Source organism: Scylla paramamosain, chromosome 42 (genome assembly GCF_035594125.1).
Source record: "Scylla paramamosain isolate STU-SP2022 chromosome 42, ASM3559412v1, whole genome shotgun sequence".
Classification (NCBI taxonomy): Eukaryota; Metazoa; Arthropoda; class Malacostraca; order Decapoda; family Portunidae; genus Scylla; species Scylla paramamosain.
In genome coordinates, this window is record NC_087192.1 from 4,798,142 (window position 1) to 4,822,500 (window position 24,359).

General features: G+C 48.0%; 1 protein-coding gene across 22 annotated transcripts in view; it reads left to right on the forward strand.

Moving 5' to 3' along the window:
* Window positions 1-24,359, forward strand: part of LOC135093175 (sodium/potassium/calcium exchanger Nckx30C-like) — a 352,301-nt gene that overhangs the window by 311,314 nt on the left and 16,628 nt on the right. For 12 of the 22 annotated variants that reach the window (XR_010263241.1, XR_010263240.1, XR_010263249.1 and 9 more), the window contains 2 exons: window positions 3,299-3,427; window positions 14,039-14,316. Coding sequence is in view for 12 of the 22 variants with exons in the window: in XM_063992123.1 (XP_063848193.1) it covers window positions 3,397-3,427; window positions 14,039-14,316 (309 nt within the window). In the remaining 10 variants the exon portion in view is untranslated. Of the gene's footprint in view, window positions 1-3,298; window positions 3,428-9,116; window positions 9,135-14,038; window positions 14,458-24,359 lie in introns of those variants that run through there. The other 10 variants (XM_063992117.1, XM_063992116.1, XM_063992115.1 and 7 more) reach the window with 5 other exon arrangements.

The following is a 24,359-nucleotide window of genomic DNA, read 5'->3' on the forward strand; positions in this document are numbered from 1 at the left end:
TAGAACTGATTTTTTTTTTTTTTTTCCTCAATCAGACATATTTTTATTTTAATTAAGCGTCACTTTCTTTGATAGGCTCCTAGTTGACTAGTGTTTTTTTCTTTGTGTTTGTGTGTGTGTGTGTGTGTGTGTGTGTGTGTGTGTGTGTGTGTGTGTGGTTTATTCGGTTTAACTGTTCAGGTCCTTATACGAAGGTGCTGAGTCTAGATGGTTCCTTTGTCCCTCACGTAATAAAAGGAACAGATGGTATCGCGCAGGACAGATGGAGTGTTCTTGCGGTGTTCAGTTTCGTATGATTGGCCTGTGTCTGTGTGGCTGGTTGTGAAAGACACTCATTCCCGCTGCTGTTAGTGCAAAGGCGTGTATTTGTTAGGTAAAGGAGACGAAGAAAACGAAGAGGACAATGAGTGTATGTTTATGATGGTAGCGGAGTGTAGCGATTTCACCAAAGATAAATTAATTGAAATAAAATTAAAGTTTCAAGCACCAAGCCAACTAAGCTATGTCACTAAGGTTGCCATAGCGATTTGTTTATTAAGTTAATAATCTGAAACTTAGAAAAAAAAAAAAACACGACAATGTTAGACACGGAGAAGAAAATCGTGGTTCGACAGAGTAAAACGAGGCTGATAGATGGATTCACTTATTATATTCACTTGACTTATTTAATTAACGTAAATAACAGAAAGCTTGGGCGAAGGGTACATAACACTGGATACCTGCAACACACAATGACCGCCAGGAAAGTCATGCCACAGCGAACCAAAATCGTACTTAACCGAAGCAAACCAAAACCTATTGACTGAATGATTCTCTTATTTAGAGTACGTGAATAATGTAAAACTACACCGAAAAGTACATGGTATCGGATACGGAGAACACATAAAAATCACCGGAAGAAAATCACACCTTTCCGAACCAGAACAAAGTGATGTATTGATTGCCTCACTCTTAGTCTCGTGACGTGTAATAGCTGAGGTCACACGTCCCAGAAAAAAAAATTCACAGTAAGTAAAAGATGAATATGGCCCAGCTCTTACAGAGAGAGTAGGTCAGTGTGGCGTGGGAGGAGGGATCGATGCGGTGAGGGTGGAAATGAAGGGCTGGTCAGGGACGTTAGAATAGGCCTAGGTGGTGAGTAACTGTGATTCCCGAGGCCTTGGTGGCAGCCTGAGGGAAGATCAATGGGTCAATCTTTGCTGAGAGTGAATAGTAGTAGGAGTGTGTGTGTGTCTGTCTGTGTGTGAGGGAATTGTTGGTGGAAGCTCTGAATGTAATAATGATTTCTTAAGAAGTGGTGGTATTGGTGGTACTGATGATTATAATAAAGGTGGTGATAGTGGTTGTAGAAAGGATACAAGTTGTAGTGGTACTAGAAGTGGTGGTACTAGAAGCAATGGTAATGCTGGTGGTGGTGAAGGTGATGATGGTGGCGGTGGTGATCAAAGTTAAAATGTAAACACACTCGAAACTAAAATACGTAAATAGAAAAGGATCAAAACGTCAGATTTTTTTGTACGAATTCAGAGCAAGGTGTGTTAGCGGAGATACTCGTTGTGTGTGTGTGTGTGTGTGTGTGTGTGTGTGTGTGTGTGTGTGTGTGTGCGCGCGCGTGCATACTCAAAGGTCCCATAAAACTTGCCTTCCTTCACAGCTTTATCATCATTATCTCGCCGCCCTAACCTCTCTCTCTCTCTCTCTCTCTCTCTCTCTCTCTCTCTCTCTCTCTCTCTCTCTCTCTCTCTCTCTCTCTCTCTCTCTCTCTCTCTCTCTCTCTCTCTCTCTCTCTCTCTCTCTCTCTCCCGGACTCATTTCCTTCAAATATGTGTGTGTGTGTGTGTGTGTGTGTGTGTGTGTGTGTGTGTGTGTGTGTGTGTGTGTGTGTGTGTGTGTGTGTGTGTGTGTGTGTGTGTGTGTGTGTGTGTGTGTGTGTGTGTGAACGCTATATCGGCAGCAGTTTCGCACCTTATGGCGTAATAATGTAGTTTGATGTTTATTAGTGGTGTTGTGGCGTGTTTCGTGTCCGCGGCTACAGGGAGAAACATAAAGACAGTAGTGGTGCTGATGGTGGTGGCGGTGGTGGTGGTAGTAGCGAGGCATTGCGTGATTGTTGTGGTAATGGTGGTGAAGATCGTGGATGGTTGCGTTGTGGCGGTGCTAGTGGTACTGTGGTTGTGGCGTGCGTGGTGTGCGTGTGGTTGGGATGTGTTCGCGTGTGTGAAGGATGTGTGGTGGAGGTGATGGTGGTGGTGGTGGTGGTGGTGGTGGTGGTAGTAGTGTGTAGTAAAGAAGGAATCTGTACCATACTTTTTTTCCTGGTCGCCTTTTTCTTTCTTATGGCAGAGAAAGTGAGAAGGAGAAACGGAAATAGAAAGAGAGAGAGAGAGAGAGAGAGAGAGAGAGAGAGAGAGAGAGAGAGAGAGAGAGAGAGAGAGAGAGAGACACAAACACACACACACACACACACACACACACACCACATACACACACTTTCTCCTTCCATCCTTCATCGTTCCTGCCTTCCTTTCCTCCTCTCCTTCATTGTACTGCAAGAGAGCTTTTGCAGACATCAGGACGTGTATACTGCCGCCCCTGGACCACTTACATGTCCTCCCCTCCTCTTCTCTCTCCCTCGCAGCCATCGCAGCCACCGATAGCACCACCACCACCACTACCACCCGCGTCCTCGCTTCCTCCTCTACCGCACAAACATTTTCCCGCCATGATAATATTTCTGGAGATTCGTATCGTTAATGGCCGTGTATATTTTGCGCTTAATGGTGTGTGTATGTGAGAGGGAGGGAGAGAGAGAGGGAGGAGAGAGAGAGAGAGAGAGAGAGAGAGAGAGAGAGAGAGAGAGAGAGAGAGAGAGAGAGAGAGAGAGAGAGAGATGGTGAGCACTTCCACGCCAAATCCATCTTCTTTCCGCGTCATAACTCACCTCACTCTACGCTCGCACGTCCTTCCTGCCTCATCAGAATGTCATCAAGGAATCACCTACGCGAGGCCTTCCCTCCACGTTCATGTATTTACTCAAGCAGAATGTTTGCATGTTTGGTGCGGCTCCTCCAGGCGGCGGCACCAGCTTGAGGCGTCGCTCCGTCGTCCATAATTTAAGGTCTGCTCTCAAAGGCCCTTCCTTCCCCTCCTCCTTCAGCCCCTCCACCAACACCTCCCTTCACCCGGCCAGGCGCTGCCTATCACAGCATTACAACACTGACATCCTCTTATCTTGTATCCACGCCCACCCTCCGGACGGCGCTCATGACTAACGTATGTGTTCTCTCCCGTGATGCAGCACGCGGCGGGCCCCCAGCCAGCCCAGCAGGGGGGCGACGCGCCTCGGCCGCCGTCCTCCACCCCGGCACCAAGTTCAGGCACGGACTCCTGCAGCTGATGATCCACACCATCGACCCGCTCCATGACGGTGAGTTCAGGTCGCTGTTGTGAGTTCAGGCCACCGCCGCCACCGCCGACGCCGCTGCTATTACTCCTGCTACCGCTGCTGTTGCTGCTCCTGCTGCTGCTACTGCTGTTGCTACTGCCGCCGCCCGAGCCACCACAGCCACCACCACCGCCACCGCAGCAGCTTTTTATACAGCTCCCGCTCCCACTGCCGTCCCTGCTATAGATTCTTCAGCGTCAGCAGTCAACAGCGGTCGTGGCGGTGGTGAATATGAGGCTCACGTTTATGTATTCATTGAGTCATGAATGGAGAGCTGATGAAGACCTCAAGATATAGGTCAGGAAGCCTCTCACCTGCACCGGGGACGGCTGAAGAAGACCTGAACATTTCTTTGAGACCCTGGGCTGCTTATTGAAATCCCTTTATGTATGAGGCGCTCAGTCAGTGTCCTGGACGGGCGACCATAAATTTTAGTGGATGGTATCAGCGCCAGGGCCGAGGTGGGCCGCTCGATGCTCGGCGATGCGGTCCGGGGCGAGGTGGGGCGGCCGCGGCTGCCGTATATCATCCACTGAAAGGAAGGAAGAAAGGTGCACCTGACGCCACGAGTAATAGGCTCCTCGGGGTTAGGCTTTCTGTGGTCCGTTGGGTTGCCATTAGTTGCATCATCGCTTTATATTTGATTTTATGGAAACTAGTGAGTGGGAAAGTAATACCTCGAGACACACGCCCCGGTCCGCCCTTCGCCGAGGCTGAGCGCTGGCCGGCCCACCCAGCACAGTCAGATGGAAAGATACGCACTAGTTGATGGATGAGCGTAGATGAATAGATGATAAAAAATAGTATCGATAGTTCTGTCGATAAATTGATGTATAGGTAGCAGAAAATGATATCCTCTTCCCTTAAATAGCAATAAAAAACGACAGACTCGAAGGCAGACAACAATAGCCAACCTTTTTTCAATCAACGGCCACACTCCTCGACAGTTTTATTCTCCCTGTGAACATATATTATATTTCCCCCAATAAAGGGAGGCAGCAGATGTTGCTCCTCGCTGCCCCACTTCCCTCGTGTGCCGCCGCGACCAAACTGCGCCCGTAAAACTCAATGGGCGTTACACAGTGTTACATGGAGCTTGGGATCTAGGGTCTTTGTTTGCCTCCCTTTTTTCCCTCTGTTTTCAACCAAGATTAAATTTTTTCTCATTTTTCATCGCTAGTAAGAGAGAACGAGAAATGATACAGTCAGTAATGATGGTAATAATAGTAATGAAAAACATGACGAAATGGAATAAGAGAAAGGACGTTATGTGTTGTGTAGATGTTCTAGTAGGCGTGTTCTAGTATGCACTCCCCTCTAGAAAGCCATGAAGCAAAGTAGATAAGGAGGCTCCGTGAAATACGTCAAGCTATCACTGTAGTTTTGTTCCTCGTGGTTCTCTGTGTGTCAGCTCCTCATGGTGCCTTCAGGAGTCGAGCTGGCAGCCATCAGTGAGATAGAAGATATTGCTCTCTCTCTCTCTCTCTCTCTCTCTCTCTCTCTCTCTCTCTCTCTCTCTCTCTCTCTCTCTCTCTCTCTCTCTCTCTCTCTCTCTCTCTCTCTCTCTCTCTCTCTCTCTCTCTCTCTCTCTCTCTCTCTCTCTCTCTCTCTCTCTCTCTCTCTCTCTCTCTCTCTCTCTCTCCCACATCACTCCACGTTTCCGTCATTTAATGTTTCCGAGCTATTGTCTCGTTTTTAGGAGCCAAGCTTTTTATTCAAGTTTTTTTTTCCTTCCATCATCCGTCAGACTTGTTGATTTCCACTTGTTGGCTGCGACGCCCCAGGAGGAATGAGAGAAAGAGGAAGATGAATGGCACTGGTAGTTTGCTTCTCTTCTACCCGACAGTTTATCCATACAGTAAGATCTCTTGACTCCCTAATAAGTAGATTGCGTGTTTATAACCTCTATGGATTTATATGTGTGATAAAACAGGTAATTTATCAGTGTTTGCTGTGGAAGTGTTGCTCAGAATCATTGAGGAAAATACTGTGGTGACGGTGTTAGTGTTGTGCCGTAACAAAGCCTCATCTTACCTCGCGTCCACTAGAACACTAAAGAAGAGATTCATACGCTGAATAACTCAACTATACTAAATACTAAAGCTTAGAAGTATTTTCTTTCTACTTTCCTACTTAGGTTCTGATGCGATTAAATTCAAGTTCCATCGCCTCATTGGAAATCATTCGAGCGGCAGTAATGAGACATGAATGCAATCAGGGACAGGGCGGGATTAGCGTTAATCCATCGCTCCACACTTTTGTGCACGATTACACCGGCCTGCATCTCGACAATCAAATATATATTTCGACCCCAGCGAGCGCCAGAGTCCGCTTCACCTGGAAAACTCTACGGTGATTGCAACGAGTGTTTAACTTACTAATCCGGCGAGTTAAGCTTACGTACTAGTGTTGAATTAATGGATGTATTTATAGTCCTGTTACTTATTTAAATGACTAGAGAGTGAGAGAGAGAGAGAGAGAGAGAGAGAGAGAGAGAGAGAGAGAGAGAGAGAGAGAGAGAGAGAGAGAGAGAGAGAGAGAGAGAGAGAGAGAGAGATTATACAAGTTAATTGAAACGTCACTGTCAGCCTTGAATTAGAGTGGGATTCCGTTCCTTGTGCTGCCTTGAAATATATGATTACTGAGGAACCGAGGGCTGGTGCTAGGGAAGGGCGTCCGTAGATTCTCTAAAGAAAAAATCGAGGTAGAAAACGAATAGGGAGAAATGGCTTGGTGGCGGCCGTCATTTAGGCTAAGATAGGGACGTCAGGTTACGGTCCTTTGTGGTGAAAAATCAGAGTCCCATAGTACTGACAGAGAGAGAGAGAGAGACAGAGACAGAGAGAGAGAGAGAGAGAGAGAGAGAGAGAGAGAGAGAGAGAGAGAGAGAGAGAGAGAGAGAGAGAGAGAGAGAGAGAGAGAGAGAGAGAGAGGATCACACAGCCAGTCTAATGAAGCTAATTTCTTTCTTCCCTCGTTCCTTCCCCACTGAGAAAGTTTGTGCGTGTGAGATCGATGCAAGTGAAGATGAGGGTGGCTGAGTGAGGCACAGCCACAGGCATTACGTAAATTACAGGCCAAGGAGATAATAACTGCTGGACCCGCAGAAATAGCAACCTTAGCTGTCGTTAAGGTCGTGATGATCAGGTAATCGGGTGGTCGTCAGCTCTACACCAGGTCGTCCTGAGAGGAGTGTGTTGTGGTTTGTGTGAAGAGAAAGATTCATTTCGCCTCAGCCTACGTCACGCTCCTACTGCGATATACAGGGATCGATATTGCTGGGTTATTTAGTCATATTCTCTCTCTCTCTCTCTCTCTCTCTCTCTCTCTCTCTCTCTCTCTCTCTCTCTCTCTCTCTCTCTCTCTCTCTCTCTCTCTCTCTCTCTCTCTCTCTCTCTCTCTCTCTCTCTCTCTCATGGTAAATATATGTTCAGGAAATAGAGGAAAACAGTGTCATTGTCTCAGGTTCTCCCGCAGCCTTTGTTCAGTGAGTCACGTTGAGTGTTGGCCTCGTTCTCTCGTCACCGCCCCGCCGCCGCCATGTGTTGCAATGTTGCTGCATCATTGTTACATCTCAGGTGTCCCCTCGGTCTCTCTCTCTCTCTCTCTCTCTCTCTCTCTCTCTCTCTCTCTCTCTCTCTCTCTCTCTCTCTCTCTCTCTCTCTCTCTCTCTCTCTCTCTCTCTCTCTCTCTCTCTCTCTCTCTCTCTCTCTCTCTCTCTCTCTCTCTCTCTCTCTCTCTCTCTCTCTCTCTCTCTCTCTCTCTCTCTCTCTCTCTCTCTCTCTTTCCTCGCGCGGATGCCTCGCTTTCAGAGTCGTGTGTCGGGTTCGTCTGCTTCCTAATTCGTCTCTTTACTTCCCCTCATCACGGTAGTAATGAGACTCCCTCCACTTTTTTAACGTCTCTGTATGTGTTGTTATTTGTCCCTCCCAAACGTTCACTACTTTTAGTTGTTGTCTTTTTATCGACGTAATTCAATTTTTTCTCCCCTCTATATGTGTATGAACAAAATTTTTATATACTTTTTGTGCTTGTAGCAATACCATTCTTATCACACCCTCCCGAGTGATGTGTTCAAGGTTTATGTGTCTGTCTGCACCAACCCTCGCGCTCCCGCAAGGGATCGATGCTGTACCTGTAGAGTCTTTGTATATTTATCGTTTTGTCTTATTTTGTCTCGCCCTTTGCTTTTTCCTCCCACGGGAATGTACCTCGAAGGCCCCGGCGCCGAGGTATCACGGGTGGTGGGGCTCTACTGTGGCGGCGCGGAAGCTGGCCCCTCCTTCGCCCCCCACCCACGCTCCCTCCTCCTCGGCAGTCACGCCCCCCACCGCGTGGCGGAGCCCCCATCCCCCGGCACTCACCTTGGCTTAATTCTGGTCCTCTCCTCAACACACGAGATCTCTGCCTTTACTTCCTCGTATATATATATTTAAACTTCCCGATGCCAATATTTGACTCACCTTTCCTCCATCAGCAGGGAGACAGTTTTGTGTAAGTCTAGACTAGATTAGTGTTACACCCTCACCACCTTAGTGAGTCCCTGAGAACTCCACCCTCAAAACTGAGACGAGTTCTGCTTGACCTTCTCTCCCTCTGGCTGAGCGAAACCTCTCGGCTAGAAGGAGACTCACTCACTCTCTCACTTTCTCACTCCCTCACTTCCTCTTGCTTCCTCTCTCTCTCATCCGTCCCTCCCAGAGTAATCCTCAGCTTCTAAGTCCTTAAGGACGAGATGACTCTCTTCCTTTACTTTAATCTTCTCGCCTTTCAGAGGAGCGCTTCACAGACGGCCTAGCCTCCATGGCCCTCTCCGCTCCCTTACTACAAACTTTTACAATAAATAAGTTAAATATTGACAAATAAATATCTTCCATCGTTGAAGTTTTGCCACCTCCGTACATCACAGTGTCTGTGTGTGTGTGTATGTGTGTGTGTGTGTGTGTGTGTGTGTGTGTGTGTGTGTGTGTGTGTGTGTGTGTGTGTGTGTGTGTGTGTGTGTGTGTGTGTGTGTGTGGTTGCGTATGAGCGTCCGTGCTTGCGTGAGTGTGTGCGTGCGAAGCATCTATCCCTCTGTTAGTCACTTTTCTTTCTGTCTCTCTGTTTGTCTTCCTTGCTATGAATGTTGTCTTCCGTCTCGTGTGTGTGTGTGTGTGTGTGTGTGTGTGTGTGTGTGTGTGTGTGTGTGTGTGTGTGTGTGTGTTTGTGTGCGCGTGCGTGCGTGCGTACGTGCATGTGTGATGGTGCAGGAAGTCGAGGAGATGAACGGAGGTGGATTTCTAAAATGCTGGAAGCAGACACTTTACTCTTGGAAAATTTAGCGCTCTCTCTCTCTCTCTCTCTCTCTCTCTCTCTCTCTCTCTCTCTCTCTCTCTCTCTCTCTCTCTCTCTCTCTCTCTCTCTCTCTCTCTCTCTCTCTCTCTCTCTCTCTCTCTCTCTCTCTCTCTCTCTCTCTCTCTCTCTCTCTCTCTCTCTCTCTCTCTCTCTAATACACACACACACACACACACACACACACACACACACACACACACACACACACACACACACACACACACACACACACACATACACACACACTCAGCCCTCCCCCCTTAAGTGCATTCCCCCGACCCCCTCTTTTTCATGTCATGCCAAAAGCTGATCTCACATTTTCTCTCCAATGTTTCAGGGCTCGAGGAGGAACCTGGTAAAGTTGTATTCCGCATGCCCCAAGCTATAGTTTAGGTGTTAGTCCATATCTATACTACATATACCGTCTGTGTTTTTTGCGTATGGTGGACAATTTTGGCACCATTTTTGCATGGCTTTCCTTTGTTAGTTGAGGCGCTCGACTCAACCCTTGCCCTTACCAATACTTACTCCTTGTGCTCTTTTCAGTGGGAGGCTCTTTTTCCTCCTTTTCTATATACATTTTGAACTGGCATTTCCCTGCTCCATGCTGCTCCCCTTTTTTCCTCCCTCCCCTGTCCTCTTCCTACCGTGCCTTTCCTGACCTCCGTCACTAACAGAGATTTTGTGTGTTTCCATATCGCTTGTTTTATGACTCAGGATTTTTCTCCTCCTTTCTGTCTCCCTTTAGACTAACAGGATTTTTCGTCATCCTCGTTTGGTTCAGTTTTTCTTACTTAAGTCCTGTCAATCATAGTTTTAAAGTCTTATTTTTGGACTTGGACGAAAGACTTCTGCCTTTTCCATTCTTCTTCTTTCCTACCTTTACCTCCTCATCTCCTTTCATCTCCTTTTCCAGTCAGCACACTCATGTCCTGTGCCTCCATTTTGCCAAATTCTCCTTTCCTTATCGTCTTTCTCCTCCTGAACACTCCTTATGTCGCATTCCTCCTTTTCCTTTATAACGAAGTTCACCCTCAGTCCTTCTCAGCCCACCCCCACCGTCTCCCTTCCCTCCATCACGGACTTGCATGACAGTGTGTTGGGGTGTGGGTGTTGGGTGTTGGCCGCCTCGTGGTGATGATGTGTGTCCGCTTTTGGTGTGGGGGGGACTGTTTCGTACGTGTCTTGATGTTCCGAGGCATGTTACTGCTGCAGGGGTGTGTGTGTGTGTGTGTGTGTGTGTGTGTGTGTGTGTGTGTGTGTGTGTGTGTGTGTGTGTGTGTGTGTGTGTGTGTGTGTGTTTGGGTCTAACGAATAGACAGGCATTCGTTGAAATAGACAAATATACTAACGGGAAGCACAGAGAGAGAGAGAGAGAGAGAGAGAGAGAGAGAGAGAGAGAGAGAGAGAGAGAGAGAGAGAGAGAGAGAGAGAGAGAGAGAGAGAAAGTGATTGAAAAGTCGATTTAATCTCCGTGAAGTAAAAAAGAATGTGCAAATTTTTCCATAGCATGAATCCTTGACCTTTTCCGGGTAATAAAAAGATGAAAACCCGTGATTGCAAAGTAACGAAATGAAACTGAACCGACGAGAGAGAGAGAGAGAGAGAGAGAGAGAGAGAGAGAGAGAGAGAGAGAGAGAGAGAGAGAGAGAGAGAGAGAGAGAGAGAGAGAGAACTAACCAACCAGTAACCAACGAACGAACAGACAGACGAACAGACAGCGCGACAGACAGACAACCCTTTATATGACCCAAGCAACCCATCCTATTAGTTAGTCCTTTATTTTCTTCTTCGCTAGATCCTATTCATTTATTTTTTCGTTCTATTTCTATTTACCAAGACTTTCCAAGAAGGAGGAGGAGGAGGAGGAGGGGAAGGAGGAGGGAGGAGCTGACGTGGAGGACGAAGATAGGGAAGGGGAAAAAAAAAAGGGAGGTATGAAGGAAAAAGGGAAAGAAAATAGAATTGTTTCTTTCCTTGTTGTTGGTGTTGTCTCTGTGTATGTGCGTGCCACTAAGTAGGTCAAATTTTTGTGCCTCGGTGGGGGGGTAGTGAGGGGGGAGGGGCTCAGAGGGCAAAGTTTGGCTGCTCCACTGACGCTTCTTGTAATCCTGTGTGTGTGCGTGTATGCGCGCGCCCCAGTTTCTGTCTGTCTGTCTGTCTGTCTGTATTTCGTCTCTGTGTCTGTTGTTGCGTCTCATTAAATTTTTCTTCCTGTCTTTCCTTCATTCCTTTCTCTCTCTTCGTCTTCTATTCATGTTTTTTCTTATATAATTCAGTACTTAATTCTGCTCAGAGGCTGTTTTTTTTTTATTATTATTATTATTACTCTGAAAAATCCATAATTTTCTTTCTTATTTTTTTCCTACTTTCCTTTTCATATTCCTTCTTTTTTGTCGTTATTTTGTTACTCCTATCTTACTGTTTGCGTATTCATTTATATCGTATCCTCTTTTCTTCTTCCTTCGTCCTTCCTTTCCTTTTATTTCTCCTTCCTTCCAGGCTTTGTTTCATTATCTCATCTCTTTTTCCTTGCTTACTTTCTTTGCCCTTCCTTCTCTGCATAATTTCTTCCGTCTCTTCTTTTATCTTTCATTCGTTGCTTCCCTCAGTTTTATTTCTCTCCTCAGTTTTATCCTCTCCTCGCCCCGCAGCGTCAAAGTACAAGGTTCTATTTTCAAGACATTTGCCGCTCATTCCGGGTTTATTATTGTTGTTGTTATTATTTCTATTAATTTCAGATGTTTTATTTTCATGCTGTGTGTATGTAGCTCAATTTGCTCTCTGAAGGGACCCTCAGCCCGTTTTCTTTTGAATTCACTCACGAAGGCTGTTGATTTTACTTACGTATTTCACCTTTTATTGTACTCTCTCTCTCTCTCTCTCTCTCTCTCTCTCTCTCTCTCTCTCTCTCTCTCTCTCTCTCTCTCTCTCTCTCTCTCTCTCTCTCTCTCTTCTTCCTCCCCGGTATTTCCCCCCCTGTCCAGCTCCCCTACCCTTCTGCCTCTGTCTCTGCTATGAGAGTCCGCGCCTGGCCGTGTCTGCTGCATGATCTGTCTCGCGGCGGTGCTGGCTGGCGGCCGTCGCATCCTGGTCGCTGCTCGCCGCTTCGCCTCACCCAACGACGGACGCTCGCCACAACCGTCACACCAAAACAACAACATTCCCCTCTATGAAGTGTTCTGTTTCACTGTGCTGCGATTCCCTCCCCCTCTCCCTCCGCCTCCAGGTGAAAGAGGAGTTTTCTTTTATATTTACATGAATGGAGGCGAGGCGAGAGATGGGGAAGTATTCCGACTTTACATACGTACGTAGAATCCCTTTGTTCTTTCATGTGTTTCTGTGGAAGATGTGAGCGCACGTAACGGCTTCCCTCGTGCGTGACAGACGTGTGTGCGATAACGAAAGGGTGCAAAAGGGAGCAGGGCGGGTCTCTCTCCCCTCACCCTCGAAGACACGAAATCTTTCTTTGATGTGGTCCGCGTAGTGCAGGTCTGGCCACGCTTTTTATTTCCAGGAGACTCGCCGGTATCCCGACCCACCAGAATGGGTCACTGTGGAGTGTGCGGGAAGCTGGGTATCGAGTCACGGCGCGGGAGGAAGGAGAGGAGGCTGCAGCTTGTGTGTGGCTGCCCTCTGAGTGTCGGGCCTCGGCAGGAAAGCTTAGCAGAGTTTCCAAACACAGTCAAGCAGCAGTTTGCTCTTTTAGGCATAATTAATCATGCTGGAGGGATCACGTTCGCCATGTAGCCGGAACACTCCATGGAAAGACGAAAAATACCAGACAAGACTAATTAATTTATGATTAAAGTTGTGCCGACGCGCCCCAGGTCATGACGGGAGGAGTGGCGTGCAGCTCCTCCAGCCCCGCCACGGTGCTCTGTGGGGCTGCGGTGCTGCCAGGCTGTGCATCGCAACTTCACTGATGGTGCCTTCTTTGTTCGCTCTTAAAATCTTCCACTGACGAGCCAGACTGTTTCTCCCTCCCTCCCTCCCCCACGCTCCCCTCAAAGCCCGGCAAAGCCTCTCACTTCCGGGACTTGAATCCTTGACGCACCATCACGTAAAGCGGTCACCGTTTTATGCAGGCAATTTTCTTGTCTTTATTTTTATTTTTATGTTTATATACTTCAGAAAAGGCAATGACATGTTTCTGTCTTCCTTTCTTCCTTTTCCTCCTCCTTGTCTTCCTCTTCCCCTCTTTATTTATTCCAAGAAGTGTTTTCTAGTAAATGCAAGACTTTTCCTACCTTTCTTCGCCCCTTTCCAAATAGGAGACAATGTTCTCCTCCCTCTAAATAAAAAGAGACCGGCTTTCTCAGCAAGAAGGAACCCAGACACAGACACTCCCCTACCGACAAAGAGACCCTGCGCCCCCTCGCCTCCCACACCCAGACGTACCCGCGTCACTCCCTCCAGCGAGAAACCTGCGAGTCTCATTAAACTTACACACGCATATGGAGAAAGAGAAGCTCGGTAAAGACAGCGCCCTCTCCCTCCCGCAAACACTGAAAACTGCTTGCAATCAAAACACGAACCCTCTTTCTACAGTGAACTAACGTGAACTCTTTCATCGCTGAGCACCGTGAAAACACCACGTCACCTCCCAAAATACTCGCCCCCACCCAGGGGAGCCCCAGTCCTTCCTCTGGTCGAGGCAGTTTCAGTTGGTGCGTCTCCCCCGTGTGTCGACGTGACGACAGTCCGTGGCTCCTGCACCAAGGCTTTGTCTCATGAGTCTGTACTACGTCTGTGTCTACCATACGATAGCCAATAGTCATCTGATACTGTATGTGTTCATCTGGTGCATATTTGCATGCTTGTTTGGTGGATAGCGCAGTAGTGTGTGTGTGTGTGTGTGTGTGTGTGTGTGTGTGTGTGTGTGTGTGTGTGTGTGTGTGTGTGTGTGTGTGTGTGTGTGTGTGTGTGTGTGTGTGTGTGTGTGTGTGTGTGTGTGTGTGTGTGTGTGTGTGTGTGTGTGTGTGTGTGTGTGTGTGTGTGTGTGTGTGTGTGTGTGTGTGTGTGTGTGTGTGTGTGTGTGTGTGTGGGTGAGTGGGTGGGTAGGTAATTGTTTGTGTTTGTATGCTTGTGTGTGTGTGTGTGTGTGTGTGTGTGTGTGTGTGTGTGTGTGTGTGTGTGTGTGTGTGTGTGTGTGTGTGTGTGTGTGTGTGTGCGTGCGTGTTTGCGTGTCTGTGTGGCAATCACTTTCCCCACCACACCCCCGCCAGCCCTCCCTCCTAACACCTCTACGCCTTGCAGGTAAAGTGGACGAGAAGGCGACGCAGCTGCACGCCATCGCCTCCCTCAAGGTGCTGCTGGACGCCACCAAACCCCAGAATGGCCGCGTCGAGACCTACCGCACGGACGGCCTCGCCCCCGACCCTCGCCCTGACAATCAGTCACACGTAAGTGGCCGCTCGTCGCAGGGCACCGAGATGACCCATGTGGACTCCCTCGCTTCCTCGGACGCTGCCTCGCACAGCGGACCCCACACCAACGGCGACCTCCAGTCTGAAGGCAACTCCGTAGCTAACAATGTGAGTTATGGCACCAACTCTGTGCGCAAGATACCTCCTAAGGCTCCCCAGAACGGCGACAACAATGGCGTCACGCCAGCACTCAACCCGGCCGCCCCTGAGGTGACCGACCCGGAGGCCGCTACGCCCACCACGACCGCGGTAAGCCTCGTAAACCCCGCCCATGGGACCCCCCGGGGATTCCCAACTTCCACCTGCATCTCTCTGGTCCTATGTTCACCTGAGATGTGTTGGCCTCACCTAGCGCCCCTCAAATACAGCCTCTGTCTGGCCTGATCCACGACCAGGCAGGGGAGCTGTCAGGTCCTCCCCGCCACCCTATCTCTCAGCCCCCCTCCCACCCATCACCTCCACAATGCATCAACCTCCTTCCCTCCAACACTGTTCCCGTCTCCTAACGCCATAGCCTCGACTCCACCTTCTGCAGTCCTCCCTTGTAGCCTTCCATTTCCTATTCTCCATCCAGCCATCTCACTCACGCTCTCCCTCCCTCCGCCCCCATCGTCTTCTCACCTTATCTCCTCCTCTCCCTTCCTCCTTGTCTCAAGTTTCGCCTTACTTGAATCACAATAACCTCTTGTCTCACGAAGCGCACACACACACACACACACACACACACACACACACACACACACACACACACACACACACACACACACACACACACACACACACACACACACACACACACACACACACACACACGACTCTTGACGTGTGTAATATTGACCACAGCTCGTGTCACGCACAGGCAGACCGACCCGACTTCTCTGCTCCTCTCCTTCCTCAAACACACTCTCTCTCTCTCTCTCTCTCTCTCTCTCTCTCTCTCTCTCTCTCTCTCTCTCTCTCTCTCTCTCTCTCTCTCTCTCTCTCTCTCTCTCTCTCTCTCTCTCTCTCTCTCTCTCTCTCTCTCTCTCTCTCTCTCTCTCTCTCTCTCTTCCAACTTTCCCTTCCACACCATCACCCGTTCCTCTTTTTCCCCTACTCTTTCACTGCTCTCATTCCTCCTCACATCCTTTCCACCACACCTTTTGCCCATCACAACACATCCCGCCCACACCCTTACATGGCTCCTTCATTCCTCCCACTTTGCTGCTCCCCAAGAATGCTCCCTCCGTCCCTCCCCACCTCTTTCTTTCTCTCTCTCTTTCTCTCCGCCTCCCCGGTGTGTTCCAGCTTCCCTAAGTTCAGGTTACCTCTACCATGACGTCAGCGTGTGGCCTCTCCAGCCTCCGTCTATGTTATTCTGACGACAGTGGGAAGCGAACATGAATTTTGCAAGACCGACTACCGCGTGAGGGTTGCAACGTCTGTTTTCGTCGGGTGCGCCTCGCTCTAGACAAGCTAAACTGTACCTTTGCACAAAATAAAGAGCGTGTTACTCGATTTGAGGTAAAAATAAAGTAGAAGTAAACTCGTCATCTTGCCTGGACGTAAACTCACGATTTTGTCAAAGTAAACTGACGATTTTGCGTGGAACTGAAGTCTGGATTTGCATTAAGTACTTCCATTTAGTACGTTGAGGTCTTGCTTCACCTTAAGATTAGTTAGCGCCATTCAGCAGTCCTGTGTAGCGTCTTATGGGTCTGAGTCAATTGCTTAGTTACTCAGGTACTTAAACAGTTAGTTGCTCGTATTTGTTTTCGGGATGAGGAAAATGAAGACCGATGCAACGAACTACTCACGGCGTCACACACACACACACACACACACACACACACACACACACACACACACACACACACACACACACACACACACACACACACACACACACACACACACACACACACACACACACACACACACACACACACACACACACATGCACGCACGCACGCACGTTTGTGAATAGATAAACTGACTGACCATAGAATGACCTACCATTTAAAGTACAACGTACCTACCATAAATATAACAAAAGCACGTATAACAAAATCCCCAGCACTGCACACACACACACACACACACACACACACACACACACACACACACACACACACACACACACAATAGTATTTCCCTCCTAGATTAGACTTACCTTTAGGATTAATGTTAAGTTTTTCCCCATCCCCTATGTACATTTTCAGTTTGTCAACTGCCTAAATAATAAACCGTTTATTATTATTATTATTATTACACACAAATACATTCACTCAGACAGAAACACCCACACCCAGAAACACCCGAAGATACTCGAACAAAATCTAAAAAAAAAAAAAAAAGATGCGGCCCGCAGAGGACGCGTGGAAACCGGACGCACATCCCGTGCACGTAAAGAATTTATCGTGTTTCAGGCTCCGTGTTCTGAAACGTTGGGTGTTTTCATGAGACTACTTTCCAATCCCACAGAGATGAGTTTTCGAGTTTTCATGAGTGTTTTTCCCATTAATGAGGCAGAATCTTTGTTAAATTTTCGCTAGAATCATGAAAGTACTCTTGAAAATTCCAATAACTTCCAGTATAGCTTTTTCAAAGTTGTGTAGATAAGACTATCTAAGAATACCCTGCCAGTATTTTATTCTAAATTCATCGTTTCCTAAAGCACAAGTACGTATATCATGGAGACAGATTCTCCCTCGCACTTTTCCCCCACTCCCACAAGGCGCACCAGCGAATTAAAGCAGAACATGCCGGGGAATGAAATGCGTATTCGACAAAAAAAAAAAAAATCTTGCCATCATAAAATTTCTCCCTTTTTATGATCCCTATGAGATTTGAAATTTTCACGCGGGGAGAAAATTTTTGCTGGAATAAACATATGTGAGAAAAGAGGGAGAGTAGGACACGAATTTCAGCTTAAATATCTCCCTAAATCGAGGAACTTGAGGCAACACCGGGACGTTCTCGCGTATACATCCTGTTGCGAGGGAAGCTGGACACCCTAACCCTTTAATTTACCTGTGCGGAGGCGTTCAGGTGAGGCCCCCAGGTGTGTAGCGGACCAGGTGAGACAGGTGAGAGCCTCGGGGACCACAGGGGAAGGCTCAGCATGCACCATTCGTGACACCAACGCCCCATCAACTCCTCTACCTCAAGTGTCCGTGTGCCTACCCTCTGTCCCTTGCTCCTGTACCCCTGCCCTGCCCTTGTCCCTACCACTGCACCCGAAATACGGACACCAGATGGAGTCCGCGTGTGCTGGAGTCCGCGTGGTGTGTGTGTCCTGCTGCCGCTTGCTGACTGGATTGTGTAGCTATACTGTAGTGTGCCTACTGCTTGTGAGAGGCTTGTAGAACCTACTCAAGTACCACCCTACGAGCCCGCTTTGTATTGTTAGTGACCTGTAGTTGATTCTTCATGATTCTCTCTCTCTCTCTCTCTCTCTCTCTCTCTCTCTCTCTCTCTCTCTCTCTCTCTCTCTCTCTCTCTCTCTCTCTCTCTCTCTCTCTCTCTCTCTCTCTCTCTCTCTCTCTCTCTCTCTCTCTCTCTCTCTCTCTCTCTCTCTCTCTCTCTCTCTCGCTCTTGACTAGTACTAGTTTTGTCTTGTCCATTCTTCATCATCAGCGTGTCTGTCTGTCTCTCTCTCTCTCTCTCTCTCTCTCTCTCTCTCTCTCTCTCTCTCTCTCTCTCTCTCTCTCTCTCTCTCTCTCTCTCTCTCTCTCTCTCTCTCTCTCTCTCTCTCTCTCTCTCTCTCTCTCTCTCTCTCTCTCTCTCTCTCTCTCTCTCTCTCTCTCTCTCTCTCTCTCTCTCTCTCTCTCTCTCTCTCTCTCTCTCTGGGATGGGATGTTTTTTGTGATATTTTTCAAGTGTTTTAGGACAATCAAAATTACTTGAATGTTTTTGTCCTTGGGTGATGTTTCGGTTTTGGTTAGGTTTTATTTATTTATTTTTTTTTATAGATAATTTTCTTGCGTTCACTTTTGGTGTTCCATTAACCATCTTTCTGTCGTTTATTCATGTATATTTGCTCCTTGTCTATTACTCTTTCTCTGTTCTTTCTTTCATTTATTTATTTTTTTCTACTTTACTGCTACTGGTCAGAATCTTGTCTTTTTTCCTTCATTTTTTTCGCAATTTTGGGGATTTTTCTATGATTCTTCATTTCATTGATTTACTGTTTTCTATTTTCTTTATTTATATTTTTTTAGACTAGTCACTTCGTCTCTTGTATCTTTCTCTTTTTTGTCTCTTTTTATAGTTCCTCTAAACAACTTTTGGGAATATGAAGGATACAATAATTCTCTCTCTCTCTCTCTCTCTCTCTCTCTCTCTCTCTCTCTCTCTCTCTCTCTCTCTCTCTCTCTCTCTCTCTCTCTCTCTCTCTCTCTCTCTCTCTCTCTCTCTCTCTCTCTCTCTCTCTCTCTCTCGAGTGTCCTTTACGAGCTGCGGGATTTGATTACTTATTTTTGACTGCCACGCTCGTGATCATTTCATTTAATTGTGTCGATACAGAATTTTCCCTCATTAAAGACGTAATAGGAGAGGCGACTTCTCCCTTATTATTATTATTATTATTATTATTATTATTATTATTATTATTATTATTATTATTATTATTATTATTATTATTATTATATGTATTTTATCGTTACGTAATTTTAATCCGCTATGAAGCTTTGATGCGTGTGTTCGTTGTCACGCATTGATCAGGAACCCGTTGTAGTAATAATGATAGCAACAGTAATAATACATTCCTTCATGCACGCATTGCCTCTGAAGTCGCTTTTTACATGCATACCTCAATAGAATGTTACTACAGTGCAGTTTGCCGTAATTTTGTGCTGCCGTTAGAGACACGAGTGAATGGAAGTGATTTTTCGTAACCATTAGAAGCGGAAATGGCTTGCAGTATTGTACGTTTTGCTTCCATTATGCTAAAACAGCTTGCAGTAATTTCTCGCAGCTGTTAGAAGGAGAAATTGGTACTCGGAGACAAAGGAAGTGAAGTTAAGAATAGGATAGTAATGTCTCACGTAACTGGAGTTGTTGAAAGAAAATGGTAGGAGTTTATGAATAGTAAGAAAGAGTCGCGGCCAAGAACAGTTAATGGAAGACGATGAGGGAGGAAGGAACTACGAGAATTTAACAATAGGAAGTGAAATGAGGGCTTTAAGAATACAAGCAACAACAGTTAATAAAAAAACGATAATGAGGAAACAACCACATGGAGCTGAGGTGAGATTTGCAAATGATAAGGAATGCTAAGAATCGTCGTGAAAGCCTTAAGAGTAAATGAGAAGCATGATTTAAGGAATAGATAAGAGAGACTCACGTGTCTTAACCTTCACCTGCTCCACAACCCGCCGCCGCACTCAGCCCGCCAGGAATAGTACTCCCTGGGATCCGCAAATGCCGAGCCTCCTATAAATAATTCAAGTTGTGGAAGGCCCTGTGATGCCGCCCTCCCCTCCTCTCGCCTCCTCCACTCCTCCTCTTCTCTCCTGCTCCACTTCCTTTCCTCTTCTCTTACATTCGTCTTCCTCTCCTTCCCTTTCTTCTCCAGCCTTTCTTCCCACCACCTCCTTCCCGTTCTTCTCCGCCCACCCTCTCCCATTCCCAAGCCTTCCTTCCTCAGCCTTTATTCCCGCCTCCCTCCTCTTCCCCAGCCGTTAGCAATCGTAAAGAAGGCTTCAGGAACAATTGGAGTAGTCATTTCTGAATTTAACTGAAGTGCGCTGCTCGATGCCTCGTGGTGTAATTTAGTCACACAAGTGAGTTAAAAGAAATAGATGCGTTTTCTGGTGATGGTGATAACGGGAGGGCGCCGTGTGCTGCTCCTGGATGTCATGCAGGCAGGGCGTGAGCCAAGCTGCGTCTGGCCCCCATGACTTGCAGTTAAGGCTGACACGCCGTGTCCGTCCCTTCGCGGGTTTCCACATACCTCAGGAAGATTTATTCAAAGTCTTTTGTTACGAGTATCTGAAGTAGCCGTGACTGTTACTGTGGCGCCTTAAATCAATCAATCAACTTTCGCCGTCATTGTTCTCGGCGCCATCTGCGTTACTTCCGCGTCTTGCCAAGGCGTCTCGTCTTGTTGTCCCTCATGACCACGTCACTTCTTTTCCTTACCATCATCTTACTGCAACAAGATTTTTATTTTCATTTCTTTTCTGTGCGTGCATGTGTGAGCGTTAGTACGTATGCGTGTGTGAGCCATGTCTGTCTTTCTTGCTGTCTCTGTAATTCATACGAAACCAAGAAAGTCTCTTTTTCAACCTCGCTCTTACTTTTACTTATTTTTTCTTACAATTTCAATAAATCTTCTTTTTTCCAACGCCTTTTCCCACACTCGCGAGAGGTTCTTTGTTTTGAGTTTACTTTTACAAAGTTTATGTTTTTACGTCATTGGGATCGATGTGTTAGCTTCATAATGTCATGGGAACTTGAGACTGCCCCCAGTTATGCTGCCTTGTTTCATTTTTTATTATTCTTTGTTTTCATTTATTTTGTTAGGAAAGACTCCTTTGTTTGGGTTGACGAGGGAAGGTTAGATGTGACTGTCCTCTCTGTTCACTCTTGTCTTGCCATGTTAACTTCTTCCTGTCGTTGTTGGTGTTGCCGTTGTTGTTTTGTTCCTGGTGCTGTTGGTAATACCACTGGAGTGTCTCCATGTCGAATGAGTCTGTAGTGCCTGTCCCCTTCCCTACCTCCCTCCCTGGCCTCCACAATCACAGAGCACTTCTGCCAGGATGAGTTGTTCGTCCGTCACATCGCAAGCCCCTTTGGGTGTAACTGGTTTTCTTGTGCTGTGTGTCAGTGTGCCGTGCCCTCTTCCCGTCTTTGTCTTGGTTTGTCAGCACAGCAGCTGTTTCTGCATTCGTCAGGTATTTTTTTATGAAAACTTTGTCAGAAGAACAACACAAAGAGATGTACGAGACACCAAACAACATCGCTTCACCGTCTTCCCAGTGTGCATCGTACACTGCTTGTGGCTGCACCAGAATGAGTCACGAGAAGTCACGAGCAGTCCCGTCCACTCCGCTGATGAAACAAAAGTGACGTCACATGGAAAGAGATTGAACCACACTTGGGCTGGTCGCCCCTGCCTTCCCAACACACACCGATGACAAAGTATCCCTTGATGGCTCATCGCGGCCTGGCGCATGACGCCTCATGAAGGAAGTATTTCCGCCAAAGGTGTGTACTAAGTGTAGATGTGATGAACGGCGCCCGAGGTGTGGGGTCACACAGGTGAGTAGAGGCCCCCGGAGGCACAACACGGGCCTGGAGAGTCAGCTTGTTCGTAACGTTTGATGGATATTGTGAGTTATAATGGAACACACTTCTCTCCGTGTCCAAACAGAGCAGGTGAAGGTAATCAAGCCGCTTTTCAGCCTGTTAGTGCCGTGCTCGACGAGTACAGCCTCATGCACGCGCACCCACTCATCGGAATGGCGGCCTTGCAGGACTCCTCGCTCTGGGACGAAATAGACACCTCCAACAACGTGACTCCCGTGGAGGTTCCCGACGACAAACCTAACGGGCTGCCGCAGCAATCCTGGGGCTCCACTTCCCTCTCTGAAGTAGTAGTACGTGTCCGGCACAACACGCACAAGATGCTCACGCCACCTTTTCGGCCTCACGACCCCTCCATCTGGGCGCCAGGGATCAGTCTCCGCTGCCTCGCCTGTGGTCGATGTGGTGTCATTATTCATGTCGTAAACAGTCGTAGGCGCGGCGTGGCGAAAGATGCAGGGGTAGAGAGGCGCCCCGCGGAGCACCCCAAATGCAGGCTTGGTGTGCCCAGTAGCTCACAATAGCAGCATGTGTACATATTTCTTGTGACATGTGGTGTCTCAGCAAACGTTCCAGAGCACTGGGTCTCGGTGCGTCCCGTCCTGTAGAGGGAGGTCCCGCCGCCCAGAGGAATGCGTGGGGGCGACTCGCCGCCTCACTAGCACAGCATGAGCAGACTGGCTGTGGATGACCCTTGTCTCTCGGGTCAATCCTTCACTCTTCACGTCACATTCCTTCTGTAGCTTCTAGGAATGAGCCATGATCTTATAGCCTCTATATATTATTTAAGTTTTTTTTTCTGATTTGAATGCGTTTCATCTTTTCATTGCATTCACCACCACAATCCCTCCCTCACCACCACCACCACCATCCCCTAAGCGAGACGGCATGCAGTTAGAGAGAGGCCGCGGCACTGCCCTCAGTAGTCTTGTCTTGCCCTCAAGAGCGCCCCTCTGTGCGCGTGAGCGTCACGGTTGTGTAATGTACATACACTGATCTCTGAACAGCGTCACACAGCACAAAGGAAGCGCACCATCGCCACCAGAGCGACGACCTCCTGCCGCCGCCCTCCCGATGTCAGGCAGCGTGACGTGACGACAAAATGATAAATAAGTACGTACTCAAAACCGATTTCTCCTTCGAGCACGAGAGAGCTGTGTTGTTCCCAGTCTCTCCAGCGTGCTCGCCATTTCCGCCTTCTTTCGATCAGGCCGTGGTTTGTTTCCTCGCGAATACGTGAATCCTGTAAAGTTTCAGTGTTTTCTTGTTGACAAAAATTTGTCACCTGTCATTTCTCCATCACCTTTGACCTCAATATTCCATCTCACACTTAGGTGAAGGTGCGCCCACAGTCCCTCGCACCTCGCCGCGGTGCTGTCAGCCCCTGCGCCTCTGCATATTGGACATGGCGTACATTCCAGCCTCATTCAGTGACCGTGTGTCGTGTTCCCATTCCATATAAATTATAGAATTTGTTTTGTGAGAGTAAACGTGCGCTAACCTAACCTCACTCACCAAAAACAGCCTCTTCCGAACGTCAAAGACCAATTTGATTGAATAAACAGACGGAACTCGCTTTTCCTTCTGCGCGGCCTGCCAGTCACAGCAGCAAAACAAAGCTTGGGTCCCTGGCGGGCTGTGTGCTGGCTGCGGCTGCCTGTCACGCGGTCATGTCAGGAATAGTGGAACTATCGGTTCTTTTTTGACACCGATCATCACATGTGTCTCGTAAACGCCTCTCCTCCGCTCCCTCCATGTCTGCTGATGCGAATTAATATTTGCGGAATGTGTAAATCACTCATGTAAACTGTCAGCAGCGTGACACCGGCCTTGGAAGGACAAAATGACAGCCCCGCAGTGGAGCAACCCAGGCTGACTAGCGCGGCAGGAAAGACTCCGTGAAAAGTCTGTGTAAGTCGATCATTCCGTCATTGATTTTCGTCCCAGAATTAAAACTGCTCACGGCCGGGTTGGGGCTGGTAGGCGTGGCCTCCCCGACCGCATGCCCCACCCCGACCTCCCTCTCTCTCCTCTCTCTCCTCTCTCTCTCTCTCTCTCTCTCTCTCTCTCTCTCTCTCTCTCTCTCTCTCTCTCTCTCTCTCTCTCTCTCAAGCTGTTCCACTCACCTGCCTCCACTATAACACCAGTAAACATCAACCTCGCTCTTGCACTTAATCGGTTTATGCATTCCTGTCACTTACAAACACACACACACACACACACACACACACACACACACACACACACACACACACACACACACACACACACACACTCTCTCTCTCTCTCTCTCTCTCTCTCTCTCCTCTCTCTCTCTCTCGTCTCTCTCCTCTCTCTCTCTCTCTCTCTCTCTCTCTCTCTCTCTCGTGTCCCTTCCCGACCTTCATTATGGGATGGGCGTGGCTTAAGGGCGTGGCAGCCCCCCACCACGCCCTTCCTTTCCCCCGTCTGTTCTCGAAACTCCTTCAATCTCTTTGCACTTTCTTCCCCCTACCATCTGCCGCCTTCCCAGCTGCTTGCCTTGCCCTCTTTCTCCTCCCCTCCTTTCTTCCCTCCTTCCGTCCCTCAGCAGGCCTTTCCCCCTCAAGGTTACGCGATAAGGAGAGGTCTGCGTGTCGTCCATAGGGGTCCCCTCGGTTCTGGCGAAGCAACTCGGGAAGAGTGGAATCTGGGGAACTTGACGTAATTGTTCCCCCTGAAGTGCGTATGTTTGAGAGACTCCATGGCGTCGCGTGTGGCTCAGCTCGCGTACGTACTGGAAAGTTAAAGGAGTGTAGTTGAAGTTACTTTCACTCCTGGATATCTTTTCTTTTTTTTCTCCCGGTCATTTCTGCGTGTTGGATTTAAGTTGGTTGCCAGTA